The sequence below is a fragment of the Panicum virgatum genome, chromosome 3K (genome assembly GCF_016808335.1).
Source record: "Panicum virgatum strain AP13 chromosome 3K, P.virgatum_v5, whole genome shotgun sequence".
NCBI lineage: Eukaryota > Viridiplantae > Streptophyta > Magnoliopsida > Poales > Poaceae > Panicum > Panicum virgatum.
The window spans coordinates 54736668-54761297 of NC_053138.1; the positions used below are offsets into that span (position 1 = coordinate 54736668).

Sequence of the window (24630 nt, forward strand, 5' to 3'; positions counted from 1 at the left end):
AATCGCCACCAGAGAAACCCTTAGTCTCACAAGGAAAATTTTGTTACGTTGCCCATTATCCTGTTATCTATCTTTCCTTCAGCTAGCAACTCAACTTGTCCCTCGTGCAACATATTGTATTGCATGGCCACACGTTTTAGATGTCTCCCTTATTTGGCATAATCTTCTTGTTGTTGGAAAAGTCAATGAAAAGCATACTCAAACGCTGCAAAATCCAATCATTTTGTATGGTTCTCTACTTCTCTTATAAAGTTATAATGGATTATAGCAAAAAATGCTAGAAAACAATTATTGGGATTACACCAAGGATGTATGTGGTTCTCTTGCCCGTTGTTGCTCATGCTCAATGAGGTTTGAGAACACGAACTTAGCATAATTTGCACAAGGATTTTCTTGCTTTTCAGAGAGCCAATGCCTCGCCAAATGCCAAGGGTATCATGAAACTAAACACACCCTTAGTTTTCTTTCCCTGCAAAAATCAATTTAAAATAAAAACGGCCTTTCAATGCTGGCATCTTGTTATATCACCATGCAAGCGTCGGTCAAGTGGTCAAAAGCACGTCAAGAACTCCATCCGTCCCCCACGAAAAAAACAACTCATCCTAAAAATTATAGAATAAATTAACAAAAAGGTAAAAACGATCATATTTGCCCCTATTTATTACTCCTGTTTAGCAATAACTGATTCTTACATATACATACACTTTCTATAAAGAATAAGATGACTTATTTTTTGAGATAAATTTTGAATCCTAGAGTGTTTTTTTTGGGGGTTGGGGGGTTGGGGGGGGGGACGGAGAGAGTATAATATTGTGTTTAATCAAATTCAAAGCACTAGAATTCCACTGGACAGGAATACACTTCGAAATTGACGACATTCTCCATAGTAATCGGTCCATCCAAGATCCATATTACGTTTCGAATAAGCCATGGCCTCCCAATTTTCGACATCGCAAAGTTGCCATCGAGAACCAGCTCAAATGCAAATGACAAAATGAAACAAATTCAGGGACGCAAATGCTACTGATACGGCGATACCAGCTGATTACTTGCGGTTGGTTAAACAATGACTGTCACGGTAATTCCAGAGGCGATTGGACGCTTGAGCCTCAGCAGGTCACAACAGCATTTCATTACACTAGGCTACACGACCAAGCGAGCCATCACGAAGCATGGGCTCGTTTTCTTATACAAGAACCCACACTATCACTGTTCTTGAAGTTCCTACGGTGAAGCCATGAGAGAAGCAGCTCCACTTCCATTTCACTTTACATTCCTTAGTTTATTCATCACTTGGGGTCCCCTCCTTGATGCCCTTGTCAGCAGCACCATCTTCAGCAGGGGTTTCCTGCAGCCATCACGAAGGAAAAGGTCAAGCAGAACATTAGGAAACTGTCCACTAAGAAACAGTACTTCACTGCAGGCTGCAGGAAATTAAGCCATCGTGAAAGCATGTGGAGCTATATCATAACATGTTCATTGATTGCAGAAATAACAAGATATTCATCGTTTGTTTCTAAGGTTCATCCAGACAAGGAAGATCCCCAACACTAGATAAAGTTTATCATCATGGATGCAGATGAAAAGACACAGTATCAGTATTCATCGCTTCCTTTTTTTTCCTGGTCTACTCTTTTGACTAACACTAAGTCACTAACAGTGCAGTCCCTGCATTTTTCAAATAACATTTTATTTCTGTTCTGTGACAACTAATGGAATCCAAGGGTTCTATCCATGGCAGAAAAGAAAAATGAATCTAAGGTAGCAATGGTTAGATGGACGTTCATGGATGGGAGATGGCCATCCCTGCTTCTGTAGTGTTTGGTTGGGTGACAGGGTGGATGAGGTGGCCGTGAAGATGGAATGTAACTTCTAAGGTGCTGGATGGAGTGAATCAGGTTTTCTTGCTGGATGAGCTCATCTAACTTGGCTGATCTCAATCGTTACTAAAGTGGTTAGAAATAACTAGCATGTATGCTAATTAGTATTTACTATATGAGATCGTTGTTAGTAAGTGGGTAATTGGTGTGCCACAATTAGATAATCAGTGTACTTTGGTGTTAATTAGCACTTACTGTGACGAGATTAGCCGAGATATGCATTGGTGCACAGTAATGAGTCTATAATTAACTATAATTCAAGACATAATTAATTTATTCTTCTCATCCCATCGAACCAAACAAAAAATTGGCTTATCTCATCCACCTGACGAAACAAGCAACTTGGATGGACATATCCATTAAAACATGGATAGCCATATCCCATCCAACCTTGCCCTTAAACCAAACAAACCCCTAGATGGGAGTGAATGTTTGGTCCATCAAAACATTTCACGCTAGACCCTCAAAACTATGCTTATCTTCAGTTTAAAAATTTCACAGAAATGGATCATCCAAGAATTTGGTGACAAATAAGATACCATTGTGAATTTCAAAAATGATTGCGCACACTCTGTTTTCATGGAACTGGGAAAATACTCACTACCCAACTTTTGAAGGCAATAACAGACAAAAGAAGAGTGTTTGTTGCTACTTTGTTCTAGTCATCCATGTGACAAGTAATTACTTACGGTCTGGGACTGGTCATCCTCAGCATCTCTGCTTTCATCATGATTTTCAGAAGCATCATTCAACTGGAAAGGGAGGTAAAAAGGATTAAAGAATCACTTATTAGTAACAAAAGTCCCCAATCATATGTGAGCAAATTCCTACACGGCTAATAGCTATCCGTTCTTCAAGTAAAACTATGGAGATCTACTTACTTTCAAGCCGGTTAAAGAATCACTTATTAGTAACAAAAGTCCCCTATCATATGTGAGCAAATTCCTACGCGGCTAATAGCTATCCGTTCTTCAAGTAAAACTATGGAGATCTACTTACTTTCAAGCTCCCTAAGTTAGCTGACAAATCCACATTTGTATTCTCCTCTCCACTTCCATTGCCCGCATCATTTTCAGTAGCATCTTGAAGCTGAGATGAACAGATCTCAGCATATTGCGAAGAGAAAGTTCCCATAAAACAGAAATTACAAAACATGAATGCAGAAAGGAAATTACCCCCAGATTCATTAAGCTAAGTGAAACATCTTCCTGCTGCTTTTTAAGGGTTGTCCTCAGCTCTTGGAAATCCTGGAAAGGAACATGAGAGGAAAGATTTTCAAAAAGAACTAAGTCCAGAGATGAACAGCAGAAAATCTTGAAATGCAAGCGAGATCCTTACTGAACGAAGCTGTTCTATTTCATTATTGAGTGCACTTTTGATATCAGAGAGTTCCTGCAAGACAGATAAAATGATAAATGATGAGCTAATATATAAACTGCCATACAACCTGCAACTGCAAGAACTCTGCTGCTAGCATAAGATTAGCATGGCTTTGCTAAAGGTAGGCAATACTTTTAGCTTGGGAAGCTTTACGCCATACAAACACTGAACTAAAAGGAATTATCAAAAGCACACAACAGGCATTTACAATCCTAAAAGATCTCTAGTGAAATTTTCATTTAATATTTAGCAAAGTAAATATTTACACAACCAAGCCTGAAACTAAACAAAAAAGGTAAGCTTTTGCTTTAATCTTTCATTTAAAAAAATAATATTATAAAAGACAGGTGTAGATAATCATAATGCAAAATAGACTTGAATCCAGTGAAATGGCATTAATGCAAAGTGCAAAGATACTCACAACTTTGTACTTTGTCACTTGGGTGTCTAAATTGCTCCTCCAATTCTGCAGTTCCTGAAACAGCAGAAGATAAGAATTTTAATGGTTCTGTTATGAGAACTCCACAAAAATTGATGTAAAATTCTATCAGTGAAAAGAAAACATATCAAGCATGTCCCAATTCAGAGAAAGAAAAGAGGAAAGAAGATGCATCACTTCTACATTTGGAAGCAGTTGTCCAGAAGGGAAATAGCATATTTTATGCAAAATTTAGGCACTGGAAACAAACGAATTAATGACAAAATATGGTTCTTCTATTTCTAATGAAGCCAATCTACTAATAGCTAAATTTCCAACTGGAATGAGCAAACATGCAAATGCATCAAAGGTTACTCATTTGCTCATGTGGATTCAATGAGAATTTATTACCCAAAGCACCTAAACTCATGAAGATTGAGATTGAACAACTGATTCCCGGAAGCACATGATTCATAAGGTAATAAACAAAAAATAGTGAATGCACCAAGTCAACAAAATTACAACACACCTCCTTAAGTCCTCGGAGTCTCCCTAAAAGCTCTGATTGTGATTCATTCAATTCCTGCTCAAAAAACACACAGAAGTTAGTTTCATTTAATGTTTACTGTGGAGATCTAAATGTTACTTCCAAAAGAAAGTGCTGAAAATAGCAAACTCAGAGCAGAGAACTGTTCCATACAATAACAAAAAAAAAACAGAGAAGATGAGAAATGAAATTGCTGTCAGAAGACACATGACAGTATACATGTTGAATATAGCTTCATAACTACTGCACAGGCTAGGGTGTGATATTCTGATTTAGTAGGGAGATGAAAATGTTACATAACCCCTCTACTCAGAATGTGAGCACTGTGCATTGGTGTTATCTCTGTCATAGAATAATATGCGAACACATGAAACTCCCATTGGCATGAGTTAGTGCAAGTGGCCAAAGTTTGAATAACGCATTGCTTGTCTAATGCTCATAAATAGAAAAGAGTTAAATACACCCGCGGCCCTCAAACTTGTCCCGAGTTGTCACTTAGGTCCATGAACTCGTAAAATCGAAATCTGGCACCCTGAACTTGTTAAGTTGTGACACTTAGGTCCATACCCCTTGACGTGGCGCCACATGGCATGAATATATGCAAAACGGCCCCTCCAAATTTGCCTTCTTCTCCTCTCCTGCCCCTATGACCTCCCAGCGCTGGCGGCCGCTCGCCTCCACCAGGTCCGCTTTGAGAGTGAGCAGCTCGGGGTCCCTGAGCCCCGTCCCGACCAGCGCCACCCTCTTGGGCTCGCCGTCGCCGCCCTCCCCCTCGGCACCCTCGCCATGTAAGCCCTCAGCGCGTCCAGGAGCCTGTGCAGCTCCGACAGCGGAGGACGACGACAACGCGAGCTTGGAGGAGCCATCGGTGGCTTCGGACTGGGCGTCGCGGCGGTAGCACGAGGAGGAGTTGGCCTCGTTGAAGGGCGAGGCGGCGGAGGCACGGACGGCGGTGCCGGCGCAAGGCTTCGCATTCGTGGCAGCGACGGCGAGGGAGGAGATGGAGACGGGCGTGGAAACAGAGGCTGGCTGCAGCGTAGGACCAGGTGTCATGGCGGTAGCGCGAGGAGGAGGTGGCCTCGATGAAGGGCGGGGCTGCGGAGGCATGGACGGCGGCGCCGGTGTGGGTCTCGCGTTAGCGGTGGCGGCAGCGTGGAAGGAGATGGAGGTGGGCGCAGAAACAGAGGCCGGCCGCGGTTGGAAGCTGGGCGCGCGGACAGCGAGAGCCATGGCGACGCGGCTGGGCGGGGGGCGGGGCCCGGGGAGCGGGTGGTTGGCCGCCGTTGGTTGGTGCGGGCTTTATAGGAGATGCTGCGGACGGGATTTCGTGCCGGACCTGGACATCCGCCAGGAGCACCGCCGCTCCCATCGTCTGCCCTGCTGCTGCGCCACCGCGCGAGGCAAAGGGCGGGGCCGTGCCCTGCCGCCCCGACCAGAGGCGCATGGAGGCGGCCGGCCACCGGGCCTGACAACGCGTAGGTGGAGGCGGGCGGCCGCCGGAGTTGGGAGGCCGCCGGGACTGGGGAGGAGAAGATGGCTAATTTGGATGGGCTTTTTTGCATATATTCATATCATGTGGCGCCACGTCAAGGGGTATGGACCTAAATGGCGCAACTTAACAAGTTCAGGGTGCCAGATTTTGATTTTACAAGTTCGTGGACCTAAGTGGCACCTCAAGACAAGTTCGAGGGCCGCGGGTGTATTTAACTCAATAGAAAAGGTAAATCTTCTCACTGAAATCAATCCTACTACAACTAGAATTACTGAAATCTTCTTCACCTGTACCTTTGATTTCATGATCGTTGTGTCAGTTCAATCCCATAGCCAAAGTAGTGACCATGCTGGGTGGTTAGAGGATAGTCTAAAAAAAAGAGGGGGGGGGGGTCATAGCTAGAAAAGGTAAATCTTCTCACTGAGATCAATCCTACAACTAGAATTACTGAAACTCAACATCTCATCTTCTTCACCTGTACAATTTTTTTTTCAGATTTCACAGACCGGAGCACACCACATTAACATTCCAAGCATTAAGAGAACTTCCCAACTTCTTCCAAAACAGAGATTATATTTCTAATTTACAACCATAGGCGGAGCCACCACTAGGGCAAGCTAGGGCGGCCGCCCTAGGTCCCTTTGAGCGAGATCAATAGCATATCTCCATTCTCAAGCAGTCAAGCTCAACTCCGGCGAGCGCAGGATGAACAACGGTGCGGCGGCATCCCTCAGAGGCCCTGATTGGGTGAGATCGTGACAGGACTTCGTGAACGTGGTGGGCCGTCCGGCCGAGTGGGCTACGGCCTGCAGCCCAGGCGCCTAGCGCCTGTCTTCACTGCCCCCAACGGCGGCCAGACTTCCAGATGCGGAGACGCCATCCACTCGCGGTCCGTCCGCCCGTCCGTCGCGCCTGCCTGCAATGCCGCCTCCGTACCCGCCTGCCACACCGACCGCCGGCGGATCCCGTGCGGGTGCGGCACGCGCCGCCGCGGCCGGGCGCCAACTCCGCCCTAGGTCATTTTCTAGGCTGGCTTCGCCACTGTTTACAACAGAGAAGCTGGATCCTGATCGGCAGCATGTTCCCGCAGCATTCGGGCGAGTTCCTGGCGCCTAGTGCAATCACTGTGACACCAAATGACATCCCCACGGGACATGGCAACACGCACCCCCAACCCACACAAGCACAACATCATTTCCGCCCGCCCGTCGCCACACCTAAGCCAATCGAGGGAAAAAGAAAAGCGGGGGGAACAACAGAGTAAACCCTAGGGCTAGGGCTGACGGATCCTCACTGAGATCTTTTCCCCCACTGGCAGCAGCTCCTCCTTCCTCTGCGAATCCTGGCACGGAACCAACACTGGCGAAAGGAAAATCAGATTCAGATTACTCATTTTCTCATGTGGATTCAATGAGAATTTATTACCCAAAGCACCTAAACTCATGAAGATTGAGATTGAACAACTAATTCCCGGAAGCACATGATTCATAAGGTAATAAACAAAAAATAGTGAATGCACCAAGTTAACAAAATTACAACACACCTCCTTAAGTCCTCGGAGTCTCCCTAAAAGCTCTGATTGTGATTCATTCAATTCCTGCTCAAAAAACACACAGAAGTTAGTTTCATTTAATGTTTACTGTGGAAATCTAAATGTTACTTCCAAAAGAAAGTGCTGAAAATAGCAAACTCAGAGCAGAGAACTGTTCCATACAATAACAAAAAAAACAGAGAAGATGAGAAACGAAATTGCTGTTAGAAGACACATGACAGTATACATGTTGAATATAGCTTCATAACTACTGTACAGGCTAGGGTGTGATATTCTGATTTAGTAGGGAGATGAAAATGTTACATAACCCCTCTACTCAGAATGTGAGCACTGTGCATTGGTGTTATCTCTGTCATAGAATAATATGCGAACACATGAAACTCCCATTGGCATGAGTTAGTGCAAGTGGCCAAAGTTTGAATAACGCATTGCTTGTCTAATGCTCATAAATAGAAAAGAGTTAACCCGCGGCCCTCAAACTTGTCCCGAGTTGTCACTTAGGTCCATGAACTCGTAAAATCGAAATCTGGCACCCTGAACTTGTTAAGTTGTGCCACTTAGGTCCATACCCCTTGACGTGGCGCCACATGGCATGAATATATGCAAAACGGCCCCTCCAAATTTGCCTCCAAGTTTGAATAATGCGTTGCTTGTCTAATGCTCATAGATAGAAAAGGTAAATCTTCTCACTGAAATCAATCCTACAACTAGAATTACTGAAACTCAACCTTTGATTTCATGATCATTGTGTCAGTTCAATCCCATAGCCAAAGTAGTGACCATGCTGGGTCGTTAGAGGATAGTCTAAAAAAAAAGAGGGGGAGGGGGGTTTAGAATTACTGAAACTCAACCTCTCATTTCATCTTCTTCACCTGTACAAATTTTTTTCTTCAGATTTTGCAGACCAGAGCACGCCACGTTAACATCCCAAGCATTAAGAGGACTTCCCAACTTCTTCCAAAATAGAGATTATATTTCTAGTCTACAACAGAGATGCTGGATCCTGATCGGCAGCATGTTCCCGCAGCATTCATGGAGTTTCTGGCGCCTAGTACGATCACTGTGACACCAAATAACATCCCCACGGGACACAGCAACGCGCACCCCCAACCCACGCAAGCACAGCATCATTTCCGCCCGCCCGTCGCCACACCTAAGCCAATCGAGGGAAAAAGAAAAGCGGGGGGAACAGCAGAGTAAACCCTAGGGCCAGGGCTGACGGATCCTCACCGAGATCTTTTCCCCCACTGGCAGCAGCTCCTCCTTCCTCTGCGAATCCTGACACGGAACCAACACCGGCGAAAGGAAAATCAGATTCAGAACCGCAGGAATCGAAGGAGAGGAGAGGGGATGGGGGCACCGTGCTAACCGCCGGGGACGGGGTCGGGGCGCTCTCGGCGGACGCCGCGGGCGCCACGGCGGGCGAAGCGGGCTGCTCCGCAGGGGACGCTTCGGAGCCCGACATCCGAAGGGAGCGGCGGCGGCGACTGCGACCGTGGCGGCTAGGGTAGGGTTAGGGTTCCGCGGGGCGGCGAGGAGCGGGGCCGGTGGTGTGGGCGAGGGGATTTTAACTTTATACCATTATAACAAAAGCCACCTCCTGAAATAGCATTCTTGTTTTTGCAATTACAGAATCAGCACAGGAGAAAGAAAATGTTTATAATTTTACCACTTTGTCACCCGTGGACGCCAGCGCGGCTGTCCAACTAGGCGCCACGTCAGATCTCGCACCCCCGCCCCCAACCCAACCCCTTTGTCCAGCCCGCGGGCCCAACTCCAGCCCAGTCCAAGCTCATCCCCCTCCTCCTCTCCTCTGCTCTGCGCGTGCCCGCCTCCGCCTTGCCGGTGCGCCGCCGCCGAGGCCATGCCACCATGTCGCACTCGCCGAGTCGGGTAGAGGTGGAAGGGCGAGAAGCAGGCTTGAAGGTAGGCTTGAAAGTGCCCGAAGCGGCCGTATTGCTGTCGACCACGCAGATCCAGTAGGTGAGCTCAGCGGCTTCCCGCTGATCCCATGCCCGGAGTGTGGCCATGCCCGCTGATCTCCTGACATGTCAGTTGGGACTTGTTATCCCAGTATCCAAAATAGTCCAAATTCCAGAAACTCACTTCATTCAAGTCACTTCATTACAACATACATAAACAAACTCCCAACTAGAACACAAACAACACTCACAAAGAACATGTTCATCTTCCACATCATTGACTCCATCTTCTGCTCTAGTTCAATCCTGTTCTTTTCATTATTTGGACAGTGCACGGAACTCTCTTCCTCCTCCACATTCTCATCTTCCCAGTTTGATGTAGCAGGCCGAACCATAATGATGCCATCATCCTTCAGTTTCTGGAAGTAAGCCTTCTCGAAAGTATAGAAGCCACACAATTTGGTATACTTGGATGATCTCTTTGCAGTTTGAGTTGGTTTAGTTCAAATTAGGTGGATTTTGATAAATGATAAATAATGGACTAAATTGTAATTAGAATAATAGAACTAAACTTTAGTCTATATTTTAGCCCATATGTTTGAATCAGCTGATGGCTAAAGTTTAGTCCGCATGGATCTAAACGGGGCATTAGACAAGCGTTGTGCTCCTGCTGCATGTGTTCCCGTATACAAGCCCATTTGAACTTTGGCACAAGAATTAAAATAAGAGGTAGATGACTGTATTGCCCACCAATCATTGATACAGTAAGCGTTTAGGTTATTGTTCTGTAAAGCTTGCTGTGGCGGGTGCTGATTTGCTGTGAAAGAAAAATATTGTTGGTTGGTTGGTGCCTGATGCTAATTTTGTGTGACAGAAAAGTACTGCTGCTGGCAACCAGCAGAACAGAGTGTATGATGGGCCTATGTTGCATTTTTGTAAAAGATGACGTCGTCAAAAAAATTTGTGTCAGACCCAGGACAGCGGGACTGCTCACAGACATAGAATGTTCTAGAGTAAGGGATAGCTTACGGATGTATCTTACCTCTTTTGTAACTATCCTAATAGGCGTAGTACTAGCTGCAGTACAAGGAAACTACACAATCGTGTTGTAGAAGGACTCCAACTGTGCTCAGTTAGGACTTTCCATGTAACCCTGCCCCCCGGATATATTAGGGCGGGCAGGGACCCCCTCGAAACACATCTACACCTAAGGCAATACAAACCACCACACAGGACGTAGGGTATTACGCAACTCGCGGTCCGAACCTGTCTAAATCTTTGTGTTCCTTGCACCATCAAATTCCAGAGCCGTCGATCCCTACCTACAAACCCTACTGCTAAGGGTATCCCTGAGCAGGCTTGGTGGTAAACACCAACAGCTGGCGCGCCAGGTAGAGGATTCGGCGAGTTCATCGGTGAGTTCGATGGCCACTTTTGCTTTCAGCACCATGATGCCTCCCAGAGGCGCAACCTTCATCTTCGGTTCGTAGGTCTGCGTCGCCAATGGTTCACGCAGTTTTGATAGCCACTTAACCAACTCTCCCGCGCCGAAGAACTCCACGTCGGAAGACTCCAACAAGCTCGCCAGATCTCATGATCGCGGCGTCATGTTGCTTCCCGACTTCGCTAAGGAGATCGAGCCAAAACTCGAATACAACTCGAGTTCTATTCGGACTCAGATTGATCTCAAACCAAAATTCACTCGGATTGGGACTCTTATTGCGCGACCCGTCTTTGGCTTGCGCAACTCATCGTCTGTTTACAAACAGATGATTAGATCCTCCTATGAAAATAGCTTGGATCGCCCAATTCACGTCGAAAACCAATCAGCCACCGCTAGCCGGGAGGCACCCGTTTTTGACGTTTACCCAAATCCAGTCGAGTCACCTCAAGACAGCCTGGATTTCATCACCAATGCGCTGGCTAAGATGCAACTCAAATCTTGCCGAGGTGATACCCTCGCAGAACTACTCCACAACCTGTGAGAAGTCGCCAGCATTGACAATCTCCCGTTTCAACACGGCACTCTCCTCGAAATCGAGAAGGAAACTGGCTCCGGTGGAACTGCCCTAGCTGATTACGAATCAGACCTGGAAAGCTTTTCTCACGAGCGTTTGGTTCCGGTAATCATCCAGCCCCGGGGTGCTCCAAGCAACCACGATCCAAACGAAACCTTGGATCAGATCTCAGCAGACAATCTGACCCAAGACGCTCCAGCTGATGAAGACGAAGTCACTCGTACAGCCCGTAGGGAAAGGAATCAACGCAAAGAAGTGCGCAGGATTCGCGCGGCCGAACGTGCTTATCTCCCGCCATGCAACTTTAACAACGAATTCAACAATGCTGCGGATCCCATCTTCAGAACACCAATCGCGGCAATGACAGAAGCAACCCTGCGACTCATGACGAAGCCCCAGAATCCCGAGTTGGAACAAGTCATAAATCTCACCAAAAACGTTGTTGAACAACTCGAGAGACAGAACCCCCTGTCCTCGCTTCACGGTACGCGATCAAGGGCTACTGCAACAGCAATACCTCAAGCAAGTCGCACCCCCGGAGGCCACCAGCGTCAACAGTAGCAGGAATAGTAGAACCAAAGAAATCAAGAGGATTAGGAAGCTGCGAGTAGTCATCGCCCCAAAGGTGACCAATCACAAGCAAATCAAGCTCCTGGCCCTCAGCCAAACCGCAACAACAACAACCGTGGAAACAACAGAGAAAAGGTAGCCGATTCCATTGTGGACGCACGGGACATCATCAACGCAAGACGCAGAGCGCAACTTGCAGACAACTCCGACCGCTTCCAAGCCCTGAGCAAGGCTTTGGACAACATTGAGTACCCGAAGGATTTCAAGCCTACGAACATCCAAAAGTACGACGGTAAGCAAGACCCTGCTCAATGGTTACGATTATACTCGACCGCTATTAGTGTTGCAGGGGGAGACACCAACACCAAAGTCCTCTACCTCTCGATGGCACTGGGGCCCGCACCCCTCACGTGGCTCGAAAGCTTGGCGCGCGAGTCAATCCACTCGTGGGAGGACCTGAAGAAGGCGTTCGTCGACAACTTCCAAGGGTCGCTACACCGAGTAGCTACTCACCACGCCCTATTCATGATCAAGTAGGAGCAAGGCGAGTCGATCAGATCCTACGTCAAGCGCTTCTTCGACACAAGAGATACCATCCCCAACATCGCCGACAATGACGTCATCGACTACTTCCAGAGCAGCATCACCGTCCAGTCGCTATACCGCGACTTTGGGTGTAATCGGCCCAAAACAGTGGTAGATCTACGTGACATGATGCAGTGCTGGGCAGATGAAGAGGAGCAAGAACGCAGTCGCTTTCCCCATCGCAACAAAGACAACAACGGGAAGCGCCACAATGACCGTGGAGGGCCCAGCAACCAGCGGGATCCTACGCGTAAGCGTAAGCCTGACGACACTGTCGGCACTATGGATCGCACACCGCGTGGTAAGAAGGGCGACAAACCGCAGGACCAGTTCGACAAGATACTTCACAGCAAAAGATGTCCAATCCTCCCCAAGAGCAACCACTCGATGTGGGAGTGCACGATCCTGCGCAAATCCTTCCAGTCGGCACATGCAATTGCTCCAAAGAAAGAACAAGACAAAGATGATGAAGACGACAAGAAAGACCGTGATGGTTTCCAACAACAGCAAAACGTCGTCAACGTCATATTTAGAGGAGATTCCAGCTTCTCCAAGCGAGCTCAGAAGCTCCTACTCAGAGAGATCCTCTCAGTCGAGCCAGCAATTCAGAGGCCACTCAAATATAGTGAGGTCCCTATTACCTTCTCCAGGGAGAATCAGTGGACCAGCTTCTCTGAACCTGGAAAGTTCCCACTAGTACTCGATCCAGTCATTCAGGGATCCAAGCTTATTCGAGTACTCATCGACGGCGGAAGTGGGCTCAACCTGATCTTTGCAAACACATTGGTAAAGATGGGCCTCAACTATATGAGTCTGCTTACTCCAAGCAAGTCTCCGTTCTACGCCCTGTTCCGCTAGGCGCTAGGCGCAATCTAGGCGATGACCCTCAGCCTAGAGACTAGTCGGGAGTAATCGCGCCTAGGCGCTACTAGGCGTTTTTCTAGGCGTTTTGGCATTTTGCCATACAACTTATATATATATATATAATATATTATGTATATATAGCAAAAAATGCTGAATATATATAGACTACAGTAAATAAAAGATAGGGTCAGTAGACATTCCTAATACCTTGGTGGCTTAATCTTACATGTTCCTTCCTCCTACATCACATTTTTACATCTTGTAAATACTAAATAGTCAATAGACAGCAGTTCATGAAAAAATAATAGGAAACAACAAGTTGTCACTTATCTCAATCATTTCAGCCACCTCCAATCCATGAGCATACTATATCAACAGCTAATAATTAGAAATTTTAAAGCATAAACACAAGCACATAGCAGCAGCCAGCAGTACAAGTGCACAACACAATTTATAAATAAAGGACGTCACAGCACTACAGCAGTCGTTCATACAACACAAACACAAGCACAAGCACAAGCAAATAGTCATACCCCTCAAGGGTTCACACAGTCACATAGCACACAACAGCAGTTCATAAGAGCTCCCTTGCCTCCCTCACTCATCCTCATCCTCATCAGACTCATACTCTTCTTCGGACGAAAACTCTTCTCCTTCATAGAGCTCCCTTGCCTCCCTCACTCTACCACTTCTACGCCGCTCAAGCTGCTCTTCTGCTCCCACTGCCTCTCCAATAACAGCCCAAGGTATCCCTGTACCTTCCATCTCATCCTCATCTTCCTCATCTCTAAAGACAACTAATGCGTAATCATCTCCACCCTCTTGGAGAAAACCTTGAACTTCAGTTGTATCACTAGACAAGAGAACATCAGTGATCTTCTTTGTCTTGATCTTTTCTCTCTTACTAAGCAACCTGTTGTTGAATTGAATATAGACCAACTTTTCGAGGTGGGATGTAGTAAGTCTATTTCTCTTCTTAGTGTGTATCTATAAATTAAAAATAAGAACATTTTCAGTTGTGCAATTTAATTATAATGCTGCTGAAATGTTCATAATAGATAGGTACTAACCCCTTCAAACCCACTTCAATTTCTTTCACAACCAGAAGCACTTGATGTCAAAGATAAGATCCTTGTAGCCATCTTCTGTAAAGCTGGTGTGTGGCTTCCATATAACCTCCACCATGAGGCTGAAATAAAAGAAAAATACCCCTATTAGTTAGAAAACAGCAAACATCCATATTAGAAAATAGCAAACAGCCATGTATTTGTTACTTAACACCTCTACCTGGATTGTAATCAAAGTTTTCAAAAGTCCTTGCTAGCTTCTTGATAAATGCTCCTTCTCTATTTTGAAAATTTTTCAATTCAATGTTGGCAGCTTGATCTTGTTTGTCCTCGTCATGATAATAAAATTGTTCAACACAAGCTATAAATGCTTCATTCATTTTGGGCTCATCAAAGATTGATGGGTTAGTAAAGCTATAGTGTGGATTGAGCAAATAAGCTGTCAAATGCAATGGAGAATCAAGTCTTCCCTTCATCTTTTTCTCAATAACAGCTAGTACATCCTTGAATCGAGTCTCATTATTGCCAAAGACCTCTTTGATCTCTCTCTTTGCCTTTAGTAGTTCTCCATAAATGAAACCCATGGATGCCTTCACATCCCCATCAGCCAAACGGAGGACTTTGAACAATGGCTCAAAAACAGCCAATATTAGCTTCACTTCCTTCCAAAAGGTTGGACTCAATATAGTTGCTGTGGCATCTTTACCTTTCTTTGATTTCACATCCTTCAATGAGTCCCACCTAGTATGAACCACCATTTTTCTTAGCTTGTCCTTCTTCTCTAGCATGCTGTTCAAAGTGAGAAAGTTTGAAGCAAACCTAGTCACTCATGCCCTCACTACCTCTTTCCCCTCCGTGAAGTATCTCAAGCAGTCCAATGTTCTTGTGTGGCAATAGACAAATATGGTAAATGCCTTTGCTTGGTCAATCACTTTCTTGAACCGAGGCAAGTTTCCAATTCCTTGGAGCATCAAGTTGATTGTGCGAGCTGCACAAGATGTACAAAATATCTGTGGTCTCTTCTCAAGCAATAGCTTCTTTGCTCCCATGTTGTTAGTGGCATTGTCGGTCACTACTTGCACCACATTTTCTGGACCCAAGTCTTCAATTTCTTTGTCCACTGGTTCAAAGATGACTTCACTTGTGTGTGACATATCTGACATCTCTTTTGAGCTGATGAATTCAGTTCCTTCAGCACAATTAGTGCACAGATTCATTATGCTTCTCCTCTTCCTATCTGACCAAGCATCGGTCATAACAGAGCACCCATTTTTCAACTTCTCACCTTGACGTTCCTGCATCGAACTCTTGGTTCTTGCATATTCTTGTTCCAGCAATTTCTCTCACAGTAAATCATCACTTGGAGGCTGAAATCCAGGTCCAAACTGTCCAATTGCTTCACACATTTGCTTGAAGTCATCATTGTCACATGCATTGAAAGGTATTGCTGCAAATGTATAAAAAAAGAAGCCAAATTTGTGTTCAGTACAGGAATAACAACAGCTAATGAATTTTAAAATGCAAATACAGATTAGTATAGTAGTAATTTACCATGATTATAGACCCATCTTGCAATATACTTGTACACCTCATTTGATCTTTCTTTCCAAAGTTCGTTGTTCAGCTGCTGTTGCTTTAAAGACTCAGTCTTGGTAGTTGTAGGATCAATAGCACGTGTCCATTTGTCAATAGGTCCTAATTTGTGAGGCTGTGAACTACCAACACAAGTGACTTCCTCTGACTCTCCAACCCTAGACACATCCACTTTCGCTCTAAGTTCTAGCTCACGGACAGTCTTCTCCTCCCTCTTCCTTTTTGCATCTTCTAGTGCTTTCTTGCACTTTGCTTTAGCCTCCGAAGCCTGCTGTGTTCTAGCTGGACATTTAGTCACATTCTTTCCTTCATGAGCCAAATGCTGCTTCAGCCTATAAATCCCTCCCCTCATCTCCTTATTACAAAGGTTGCACCTGACCTTGTCCTTGTTGTTAGCATCAACAAGAACACCATTCTCCCATCCAACATCATCTGAGTTCCTTTTCAAGAGATTCACTACCTTAGTGCTGGCTCCATCAGCTTGTGCATTCTCTTATTTCGGCATCCTATAGTTAGGCAATGGGCATGCATTGAAATAACTCAAATAAGTGATTCATTCATCATTCAGAGCAATTTCAAATCACAAAAACACCACAATTAAGCCTCTGTACACATGAGTGCTCACAGAACAAGGACATAAACATGAACATGAGTGCTCTTAGATCTGACATAAACATGAGTGCTCTCTATTTGCTGTAAATAAGCAGTGCTAAAACAAGGACATAAACATGCATTTCTATACAAACAACATAATGCTCTCAGCCTAGGAGCAGCACTTGCCACCAACAACATAATACTCTGTCAGCCTAGGAGCAGGGGAGGGGACTGACCTTGGAGCAGGATGAGGCCGTCGGCGGTGAGGACCTTGCAGACTTGGAGGCTGGAGCAGTGCAGCGGGGAGGAGGTTCAAGGAGCAGTGCGGCCGGCGGAGCTTCCCAGGCTTGGAGGAGCAGCGCCAGCGGGTGGAACTTCCCAGGCGAGGAGGAGCAGCGCCGGTGTGTGGGCCTTCAGGCGGGGAGGAGCAGAGCCGGCGGGTGGACCTTCAGGCGGGGAGGAGCAAAGCCGGCGGGTGGACCTTCAGGCAGGAGCGGCGTTTGGGAGCGGGAAATGTCTGGGCGGCTCTTATCCTTCCCGCGCGCGGCCTCAATTGTTCTCGGCTTCCCGCGCTCGACGCCATGTGCGCGCGCACTTCCGCAGCGGCCGAAAAAACACCCGCATAGCTGGGCCACCCGCCTACGTGCCGCCTACAGCGTCTGCGCCCAACGAATCGGCGCCGAGTCGCCGTCGAGCGCTGCCTAGGCGCTGCGCCCGCCTAGGACCCCAACTAGCCCCCTAGGCCAGGCGACGGCCGTTGACTACGGACTAGTCGCGCGGAATCGCGCCTAGGCGAGCGCCTAGTGGAACAGGGGTTCTACGGCATCGTCCCCGGAAATTCCTCTACGCCAATTGGCTCGGTTACTCTCCCAGTCACATTTGGTACAGAACAAAACTTCCGGACAGAATACATCAAATTCGAAGTTGCCGACTTCGAATCTTCCTACCATGCCATCTTGGGAAGACCTGCACTAGCCAAATTCATGGCAGTACCGCACTATGCTTACCTGCTTCTCAAGATGTCAGGCAACTCAGGAGTCCTTTCACTACGTGGAGACCTCCTTAAATCTTTCAAGTGCGACAATGAAGCAATTGATCATGCCGCCACAACCCGGGTCCCTAGTTCTGTCAGCGAAATACTTGCTGTTGCTAAGGAACTCTCACTCAAGGAGTCGATGCCTTCCAAGAAGCCAACCCAATCATCAGTTAAACCGACCAGTGATGTGGGCACCAAGATTATCCAGCTACAAGAGGGAGACGACTCCAAAACAGCCATCATCGGAGCAGGACTGGGTGACAAATAGGAACTCGAGCTCGTCAACTTCCTTAGGGCCAACCGAGATGTATTCGTGTGGAAACCAGCGGATATGCCAGGGGTGCCCAAGGAGTTGATCGAGCATGCCTTGAAGGTAGACCCTAAAGCAACTCCAAAAAAACAACAGTTACGGCGGTTCTTACCGGACAAGCGAGAAGCCATCAAGAAAGAGCTGGCAAAACTACTTGTAGCTGGGTTCATCAAGGAAGTCTACCACCCTGATTGGTTGGCCAACCCTGTGCTCGTCCAGAAGAAGAACAACAACGAGTGGAGGATGTGCGTCGACTACAATGATCTAAACAAGCATTGCCCAAAGGATCCTTTCGAGCTACCACGTATCGATCAAGTAATCGACTCGACAGCAGGATGTGTCATGTTATCCTTCCTCGACTGCCATTCAGGGTATCATCAGATCACCCTAAAAGAAGAAGACCAAATCAAGACGGCCTTCATCACCCCTTACGGGGCATACGCCTATAAGACCATATCCTTCGGGTTGAAGAACGCTGGCGCTACTTACTAGCGTGCGATACAGTTGTGCTTCTCCGATCAGCTACATCACAATGTTGAAGCCTATGTTGACGACGTCGTTGTCAAAACGAAGACCCAGGATCAATTCATTACTGACCTGGAAGAGACCTTCAACAGCCTCCGAAAATTCCGCTGGAAGCTCAACCCAACTAAGTGCGTCTTTGGAGTACCTTTTGGAAAACTACTCGGATTCATCGTTAGCAACCGAGGAATTGAATCTAACCCAGAGAAGATCAATGCCATCATGGCCATGGATGCCCCAGCTACCATCAAGGACGTCCAAGAGCTTACAGGCTGTATGGCAGCCTCGAATCGATTTTTGTCCAGGCTTGGCGAATGGGGATTACCCTTCTTCAAACTCCTAAAGCGACAAGATAAATTTGAGTGGACTACAGAAGCCGCGGAAGCTCTCGAGAATCTCAAGCAACATCTCCTGTCACCGCCGATTCTAATAGCTCCACTACCCGGTGAGGAATTACTCCTCTACATCGCTGCGACTACCCATGTAATCAGTACGGCGATAGTAGTCGAACGCCCGGAGGAAGGGCATGCTTACGGTGTTCAGAGACCAGATTACTTCATCAACGAAGTACTCTCTGAATCAAAGGTTAGATATCCATCAATTTAGAAACTTCTTTATGGGATTCTAATCACCTCCAGGAAGCTCCGGCATTACTTCGATGAATACAAGATCTCAGTCATAACTGACTTCCCATTGGGGGATATTCTCAACAATCGGGATGTCACTGGACGAATCTCAAAGTGGGCAGTTGAACTAGGAGCTTTGGAAATCAACTTCAAGCCAAGAACAGCAATCTAGTCACAGGCACTAGTCGACTTCTTGGCTGAATGGCGAGAAAATCAAATTCTAGCACCCCAGAACATTCTAGAACATTGGGTGATATACTTCGATGGCTCACTCAAGATCGATGGAGGTGGCGCAGGAGTTTTGTTCATCTCCCCCAAGGGAGAATAATTGAAGTATGTGTTCCAAATTTTGTTCAAGGTCTCCAACAATGAAGCTGAATACGAGGCATTGCTACACGGCCTCCGACTAGCAGTATCTCTCGGCATCAAGCGACTACTTGTCTACGGTGATTCTCTACTCGTCGTTCAACAAGTCAATAAAGAATGGGACGTCAACAAGGATACAATGGACGCATACGTTGCAGAAATCAGAAAGCTCGAAAACAAGATCTCAGGATTGGAAATCCACCATGTCGACCGCAACAACAATGTGGGAGCTGATGTCCTCTCCAAACTTGGGTCCACTCGAGCAGCTGTTCCACTAGGAGTTTTTGTCCATGAACTTCACCACCCATCAGTCAAGGAACAAAGCCAACAAGCCACTGGCATGAAACTCCCGGCCACAGTCAGAGAAGTGCTGATGATTGATGAAGATTGGCGGACTCAGTTTATTGATTTCATCAAGGAATTCAAGCTTCCACCACATATTGATCCTAAAAGCGCTGAAGCTGCCCGCATCACCAGACGCAGCAAGGGTTTCGTCCTCGTCGGCAACAACCTATACAAGCGCTCTGCTTCAGACATCCTCATGAAGTGTGTTACCCTTGAAGAAGGCAAAGATATCCTCCGTGAAATACACGAAGGAGTTTGCGGCAATCACGCTGCATCAAGGACACTAGTCGGCAAGGCGTATAGGTCAGGATTCTTCTGGCCAACAGCTGTCTCGGACGCAGAAGACCTGGTCAGACGGTGTCCTGGCTGCCAATTCTTCGGCAAAAAGACTCACGTCCCAGCACATAACTTGATAACAATCCCTCCATCATGGTCGTTCGCCTGTTGGAGTTTGGACATGATCGGACCATTAACCGTCGCTCTAGAAGGATTCAATCATGTGCTGGTGGCAGTCGACAAGTTCACCAAGTGGATCGAGTACAAGTCCATTGTCAAGATCTCATCAGATAGAACAGTGGACTTCATCTCCAACATTATCCATCGGTTTGGTTTTCCTCACACCATTATTACAGATCTTGGCTCTAACTTCACGTCACAATCTTTTTGGGATTTCTGTGACAACTCCTGTATTGAGGTCAAATATGCTTCAGTAGCTCATCCTCGGGCAAATGGATAAGTTGAGCGCATTAATGGTTTAGTACTCGATGGCTTGAAGAAAAGACTCTATTATGCCAACACCAAGAAAGGTGGCAAATGGATTCAAGAACTACCTCATGTAGTCTGGGGGCTGCGAACCCAGTCTAGCAAAGCAACTGGACAATCTCCTTTCTTCCTTACCTATGGGTCAGAGGCTATACTACCCACTGATATCATGTGGAGATCCCCAAGAGTAGAGGCCTATCAAGAAGGAGAAGCAGATGAAGCTTGACAACTGGAGTTAGATTCAGTCGAAGAGGCCAGAGTCAACGCCTTAACTCAATCGGCTAGATATCTTCAAAGAGTCAGACGCTATCATGATCGCAACGTCCAGCAAAGATCCTTCAACATTAGAGATCTAGTACTTCGCCGGATTCAGAATGAGACAGGACTGCACAAGTTAAATTCCAGATGGGAAGGTCCCTTCATCGTAACTAAGGTTATAAGACCAGGTTCATACAGAATCACTGATGCAGATGGCGATGAGGTACCAAATTCCTGGAACATCGAGCACTTGCGCAAGTTTTATCCTTGATCCAAGCAGCTTAGTGGTGTCAGTTGATTTCCTTAATAAAGTGAGGATCCTTATTGACATATCGACTACATTAAAGGCAATTTGACGGCATAACCAGTTCAGGATAAGCTTACATAGTTTTCCATCAAGATAACTACACAAGCCGCATCCTTTCCCTTAATATAAGGGCCCAACCTACTCGCCTAGCTCGAGAAGGTGTATGGATACCTTTACTAGTTGTTCATTTTGGGTAACTCGACGGAGTTCATCCTCACAGGTCAACTATAAGGAACTCCAGCCTTGCTATAAAGGCAAAACTACTCGCTCGCTCGAGTATGTTATGGATACTACTGTATTTTGTCCATCTTGGGCAACCCGACGGGGTTCGCCCTAACAGGTCAATCTTAGTAGTTACTCCAGTCTACAAGTTAGACACCTTACTTGCCTCGCTCAAGTAAGCCTTGGATATCCCTATGACATTTATGTCTTGGGCAACCCGACGGGGTTTGTACCTAACAGTTTTGTCTTACGGATTACTCCAGTCCTTGGTAAGGACACACTACTCGCCTGATCGAGTAGTTTATGGATATCTTTACAAGTTTTTTCTATTTGGATAGTCCGACGGGATTCATCCTAACTGATTAACGTTAAGGATTACTCCATGCGGATATTCTACTCGACTTATCGACTAGTTCATACTTATCCTACGGTATCTGATTATGCTTCTGAAGACACACTAACAGGGTACAAGCTATGAACAACGACAAGAGCTCGCTGAATATTATAAGAGTTGTTACAAGCAGTCTACTCTGTCATGTTCTTCAGAATTTCCTCCGCAATCACTTCTGATTCCTTACAATATTCTCGGAATTTCTCATCAGAGCAACTGGGAGCTATTCCTTTAGCTATCGGAGCTAAATTAAACTGAGGCAAGTATGACTTGACAACTCCTATCATATGGGTTAGATAATTCTTGGAAGTAGCCGTCATGACATCAAAAATTTTCTGGAGAGCTTCTTCCAAGCGCTCCACCAAGGACTTGCTACTTGACGACTCCTCTTCAATATCAACCACATCTACAAGGGCTTGAGCTGCTGCTATTAGTCGAGTATGGTCTTCCGGAGAACCTGATGGGAAGATATCTCAGAAATTGATATGACAAAGCAAAATCAGGACAAAAGATCAAGTGCTTACAGGCTTGGGCAGTCTGCAATTGCTTCTGAAGCCTGGAATTTTCTTCTTGAAGTTTTGATCTTTCTTCCTCAAGGTTCTTAATCTTGCGCTTCATGCCACAAATCTCTAGATGATGCTGCTGACTTGCTTCATAAATTTTGTTCCGAGCAGCAAGGGTTTCATCCAGTCATTTGGCAATAATGGCCTTTTACTCCTCTAAGATCTTCCGATTGTCTACAGTCTTATATAAAGCAAGAGACTTCAAGAAAGATCGATTGGCTACATCCTGAGACATACAAGGCGAATCTGGTCAGACATCAACAACTACTCGATAAAGACAAGTAGTGGCAGAAGACTCACCTTGGTAAATTTAAAGCTCCACTGCATACAATCTGCAAGTTTCTTCATGTTGTCTAAAGACAACAGTGGATCATCAAACAGTTCATTTCCCAACTCTTCCTGGGCGGACTGAGGCATAGACTGGAATGGTACCAATCGAACGGAAGGACCTTTTGACCCTTCTGCTCCACTACTCCTAGATCCACAAGCTTTGAAGGCTCCTTCAGCAGCCGCAGGAGTATCAGATGTTTCAGGGCTTGGTTCGCTTGGTTTCTTAGATGTGTCTGCACACGGGAAACCGGCAGCCGGGCTCTCAATCAACCCAATTACAGGAGAATCAGGGGCTGATCGACTAGTTCCTTCCGAACCACTCGACACCTAGTTGCGAAAGTCTTGGACTTGATCTTTCTCATGTGGTGAAAGATGTTGGATCCTAGCCAAGCAAGATTCTGAATAAGAAAGCTGAGGCAAACGAGATGTCATCAGAATCAGCATTTGCAGAAGTCGGAGGCATCAAGACGAGGAACTTTCCCCTGCAACATTGATCCGGGAGCCACCTTCCGTTTCTTGCTGTCGTCAGAATCAGCATTTGCAGAAGTCGGAGGCATACAATACCAGGATTTATAATTCTTCTGCAGAAAGAAGCCAATACTTAGTCAGAAGATCAAAAAATGGTTAACTATAAGTACTCGACATGGTATCCAAAGCACGTACCCAAGCATTTTTGGGAGGATTTTGTGCCGAGAAGAGTGTTGGAAGCGTCAAAGACTTGTCAAAGTTATCGAGTACTTCGCAGCATCTCTTTACTACATCAGACTGAGCCATTGGTTCTTAGGACATCCTAGTGGGATCCTGCATACCTTCATATCTAAAGGCAGGATGTTTTCGCAGCTAGAGAGGCTGCGTACAGCGACTGATAAATGAGAAGACCACATGATCTCCAGTGACTCCTTTTTTATTAATAATGGCAACCACACGAAGAATGGCTTCAATTTGCTTGGCACCAGGTCCTCTACTTGACCAGCTCTCCTGGACTTGGAGGGCACCAGCAGTCCTTTCTGGAAGTGGGGATTCAAAGTTCCCAACATGGAACCAGAATTTCTTCCATTCGGCTCCTTGACCCGCCGGATCATAAGCCAAGTACTCGCCTCGGTTCTCAGGGCGGAGTACCAATTCAAATCCCCCGACGACGGCGGGATTGGTGGCATTAGGGATTGGAACAAGGAAGAAGAAATATTGGAAAAGATGAAAATGGGGGAGAATTCCAATGAATGCCTCACAGAAATGAGTGAAAATTGAAAGATGCAAGATGGATTGGGGAGTGAGATGGTGTAATTGAATTCCCCAAAACTGAAGAAGTCTATAGAAAAATTCTGACACGGGAAGAGTGAGACCACGTTCTACAAAATCGCGAAACATAATGGTCTCAAGAGTACCTTCCATAGGGTAATCTTCTCCTTCACCAGTGCGCCATTGGCTCACGCCCTGCTCTTGGAGGAGACCCATACTCTCCAACTCCCGGATCAGTGATTCAGACATCTTGCTTTTACGCCAACCTATGGATATATTGGCGATCGTTCCCTCTTTAATCTTAGACTTGTTCTTCTTGGGAGCCATCTCACAGTCACGAGTTTTAGCTCGGGGGCTACGAGAGGGGCTTTTGGATTTTGACTGAGAAGAGTCAAATGTGAATCTGAGTTTGACGGTGGCCAGGAGTTCAAGGGGTAAAACCCTTGGAGGCTTTCAACTGGCTTTATACGGTCTTCAGGGGTAATTTTGTGAATATTTGGGATGCCAACGGATTCTTTCCTTTTCAGAGAAATTTTCAGTTTTTGCCACGAGTTTACATTGATTCTTAAATCTAAATGGAGGGATTTAAATTCAAGACCCGGGGCTGTGGGATATGTGCATCAGAGATTTATTTTTCAAATTTTTTGAAAATTAAAGAAGGAAAAAAGACTGAAGTGACCCTCAGCCTGATTCTATGATTCAACCTAAGGCTCGGGGGCTACTCCATATGGAGCGCGAGTACTTCGTGCGCCATATATGATCAAGATTTCGGGGCTTGAGCACCTCACAGCCTCGGAGCAACTACGAGTACTTGGAGGACTACTCGACGCATCAGAAGGAAGACTCAGAAGCAACCAGAAGGATGTTCTGA

General features: G+C 46.1%; 3 protein-coding genes across 5 annotated transcripts; all 3 read right to left on the bottom strand.

Moving 5' to 3' along the window:
• Positions 1–995: 995 nt before the first annotated feature.
• LOC120699694 lies at positions 996–8813 on the bottom strand. Of its 3 annotated transcripts, none has more exons than XM_039983728.1 (9): positions 8639–8813; positions 8500–8547; positions 4208–4261; positions 3682–3735; positions 3219–3272; positions 3056–3127; positions 2880–2969; positions 2570–2632; positions 996–1348 (listed from the first exon to the last, which is right to left on the bottom strand). In XM_039983728.1, exons 1-9 carry the CDS (start codon positions 8732–8734, stop codon positions 1283–1285), a joined length of 597 nt encoding a protein of 198 aa, XP_039839662.1. In that variant the 5' UTR covers positions 8735–8813; the 3' UTR covers positions 996–1282. The 3 variants fall into 3 exon arrangements, with proteins under 3 accessions (XP_039839662.1, XP_039839663.1, XP_039839664.1); XM_039983729.1 differs by lacking the exon at positions 4208–4261 and adding an exon at positions 7261–7314; XM_039983730.1 differs by lacking the exons at positions 8500–8547; positions 8639–8813 and adding an exon at positions 6011–6416.
• A 5012-nt stretch (positions 8814–13825) lies between these two features.
• On the bottom strand, positions 13826–15083 carry LOC120701059. Its single transcript, XM_039985230.1, has 3 exons — positions 14503–15083; positions 14331–14417; positions 13826–14141 (listed from the first exon to the last, which is right to left on the bottom strand). Exons 1-3 carry the CDS (start codon positions 15081–15083, stop codon positions 13826–13828), a joined length of 984 nt encoding a protein of 327 aa, XP_039841164.1.
• A 524-nt stretch (positions 15084–15607) lies between these two features.
• LOC120699695 lies at positions 15608–16329 on the bottom strand. The gene is made up of 2 exons (XM_039983731.1): positions 15847–16329; positions 15608–15742 (listed from the first exon to the last, which is right to left on the bottom strand). Exons 1-2 carry the CDS (start codon positions 16238–16240, stop codon positions 15639–15641), a joined length of 498 nt encoding a protein of 165 aa, XP_039839665.1. The 5' UTR covers positions 16241–16329; the 3' UTR covers positions 15608–15638.
• Positions 16330–24630: the final 8301 nt, after the last annotated feature.